The following is a 2,500-nucleotide window of genomic DNA, read 5'->3' on the forward strand; positions in this document are numbered from 1 at the left end:
CTGGTATTCAGCCACTCACCCTCGAACCCACCTCATAACAAAACGCCACGCCCCTTCTCAGTCTCTTGAGTGTAGTTCATGTTAAACCCAGCTGAGTGTGTGGTAGGTGTGAGTGTGTGTGTGGTAGGAAGGTGAGTGTGTGTGTGTGTGTGTGTGTGTGTGTGTGTAATAGGTGTGTGTCTCTGTGTGTGTGTCTCTGTGAGTGTGGTGTGTGTGTGTGTAATAGGTGTGTGTCTCTGTGTGTGTGTGTGTGTGTGTGTGTGTGTGTGTGTGATAGGTGTGTGTCTCTGTGTGTGTGTCTCTGTGTGATAGGTGTGTGTCTCTGTGTGTGTGTGTGTGTGTGTGTGATAGGTGTGTGTCTCTGTGTGTGTGTGTGTGTGTGTGTGTGTGTGTGTGTGTGTGTGTGTGTGTGTGTGTGAGACACACTATGAGACACAGATGGACAATCTCACGCGAGGACAAACCAGACTGGGCCGGGTCAACTCACCGTTCTCGTCCTCTCTGGAGCTGATGGAACCCGTGGTGCTGCTGGCCTCGTCCTCGTCCTCCGTCTCCGGCTCGTCTCCGTTGGACACGCTCGCCCCTGGGGGGGTCGATGTGGGCGTCTGGGGGGCAGGACGAGCCTCCACGGGCACCTCAGCTGGGGAGGGCAACGCTGCACTTCCCTGGCCTTCCACCAGGGGGCAGGCTTCCAGGCCATTCTCCTGACTCAGCACACACTCACTGCTCCCCCCGTTGGTCTGAGGGGGCAGATCCTCCTCACACACAGGCTGGGCCAACACTGGGGGGACGGGGAGGGGGACGGGGGCGGGGGCGGGGAGGGGCAGTTTGGGCTTCTTAGTCGCCACAGGAGGTTTCTGCTTCGGGGCAGTTGGGGCAGTTGGCCTCTGCGTCTCCACTGGGCTGATAAGCAGAGGGGCAGCTGGCAAGGCCTTCTCCTCCTCTTCCTCCTCTTCCTCCTCCTCCTTCACTGGGTGTGCTGACCCGTTAGGGACACAGGGGTTTGGCTCCCCGTGATCAGAGCCATTGCAGAGCGGGCCGCTGTCTGGTACCGCGACAAGAACCACTGCTGCCCCGTCTGGACCGGACCCGTCGCCGCGGGCCACCAGGGGCACCAGGGGCGGCTCAGAGGGGGGTTCTACTCCGGCGGCGGTCTTCACGGGCGCGTGTGGTCTGAGGGTGGTCCGGTCGGGCCTGGCGTCCGGCGGTCCGGCGCGGTCCGTGGCGGTGTCGTCTGTGGCGGGCCGCCGGACGGAGCGGAGCCGGACCCTCTGGAGGGCGGAGGCTGTGATGAGGGGCGCGGGCGCGGGCGTCTTCTCAGGCCTGGCAGAGGGACCGTTGCTACTGGCAACGCGTTTGAGACCGCCTTTAGCGCTCAGCAGAGCCGCGGGAGACGCCACAGGGGCGGAGGGGGGCGGGAGAGGGGGGGCTGGAGGTGGAGGGGGAGGTGCGGAGGTGAAGAAGGGAGGAGGAGGGGGCGGCGGGGGAGGGGGAGGTGCGGAGGTGAAGGGGGGAGGAGGAGGGGGGGGCGGGGGGAGGGGGGCTCAGGCTGTCGTGGAGGGACAGGGCGTCCATGAGGAGCTCGGGGGGAAGGGGGGGGAACTCGGGCGAGGAGCTGCAGGGGGGGGGCGAGGGGACACCGTGCCGGGGGGTCGTGGGAAGAGCGGGGGCCGACACCGACATGTGCATCTGTGTCACGGGGGGCGGGGGCGGGGGGAAGGGCGGCGGGGAGAGGGGGGTGTCGGAGGCCGGGGGGAGGGGCGGGGGCGGGGGCGGGGGTTCCTCGTGGAGTCGGAGGTGTTGGAGGAGAGGGAGGTGGAGGAGGACGAGATGGAGACGGAGGAGAGCAGGGAGGACTTCCTCTCGGGGACCCGTGGCCGTGACCTGCTGCCCGCGGGCGACGGGCACCTCATGAAGGAGGGCACTGGGGTGCCCGCCGTGGGCGTGTTGGACTGGCTGGAGTACCCGCTGGAGGGGGACGTCAGCCGCGCCACCCTGTCCGGAGACGACGGGCCCGTCCGCGGCTTCGCCGATGATGATGTGAGCGCCCCCTCCTGGGCGGGAGAGTGGGTCGCCTGGGCGCCGCTGAGGGGGGCGTCGCCGTTAGTTACCCCGCCCGGCTGCCCCGGGGCAGAGCCGGTCCCGCTGCCGTGGGCCTGGTGCTGGTGCTGGTTCTGGTTCTGCTGGGCCTGGGGGAAGTCCATGTAGTACCCCCAGGACTCGGTGTAGTCGGAGCGCAGGCTGCTGGTGTCGCTCTGGGCGGGGGTGACGTGGCAGAGGGAGTAGACGTTGGCGCCCCCTAGTGGCGAGAGGCCGCTGCTGGCGGCGCTGATGCTGCTGTGGCTGCGGGGCCTCAAGAGCCACGGGTCGTCGTAGTCGCTGCAGGGGCTGTGGGAGGCCGAGGATGCCGTCGCCGTCGGCAACCCCCCCCCCGTCGCCCTGGTCCCCTTCAGGCCCAGCTGCAGCGACTGCTGCAGAGAGGCGATCAGCGACTCGTTCA

The 2,500-nt window shown here is 67.2% G+C and overlaps 1 protein-coding gene across 1 annotated transcript in view; it reads right to left on the reverse strand.

Annotated features, from left to right (window-relative positions):
• nhsl1b (NHS-like 1b) overlaps nucleotides 1-2,500 on the reverse strand; it is an 82,744-nt gene that overhangs the window by 9,665 nt on the left and 70,579 nt on the right. The window contains exons 6-8 of the mRNA XM_042709892.1: nucleotides 1,750-2,500; nucleotides 1,545-1,615; nucleotides 488-1,429 (exon numbers count right to left, since the gene is read on the reverse strand). The exon at nucleotides 1,750-2,500 is cut by the window's right edge and continues 1,434 nt beyond it. Coding sequence (XP_042565826.1) covers nucleotides 488-1,429; nucleotides 1,545-1,615; nucleotides 1,750-2,500 — 1,764 coding nt within the window. The remainder of the gene's footprint in view (nucleotides 1-487; nucleotides 1,430-1,544; nucleotides 1,616-1,749) is intronic.

The sequence above is a fragment of the Clupea harengus genome, chromosome 15 (assembly GCF_900700415.2).
Source record: "Clupea harengus chromosome 15, Ch_v2.0.2, whole genome shotgun sequence".
In the NCBI taxonomy this organism is placed as follows: Eukaryota; Metazoa; Chordata; class Actinopteri; order Clupeiformes; family Clupeidae; genus Clupea; species Clupea harengus.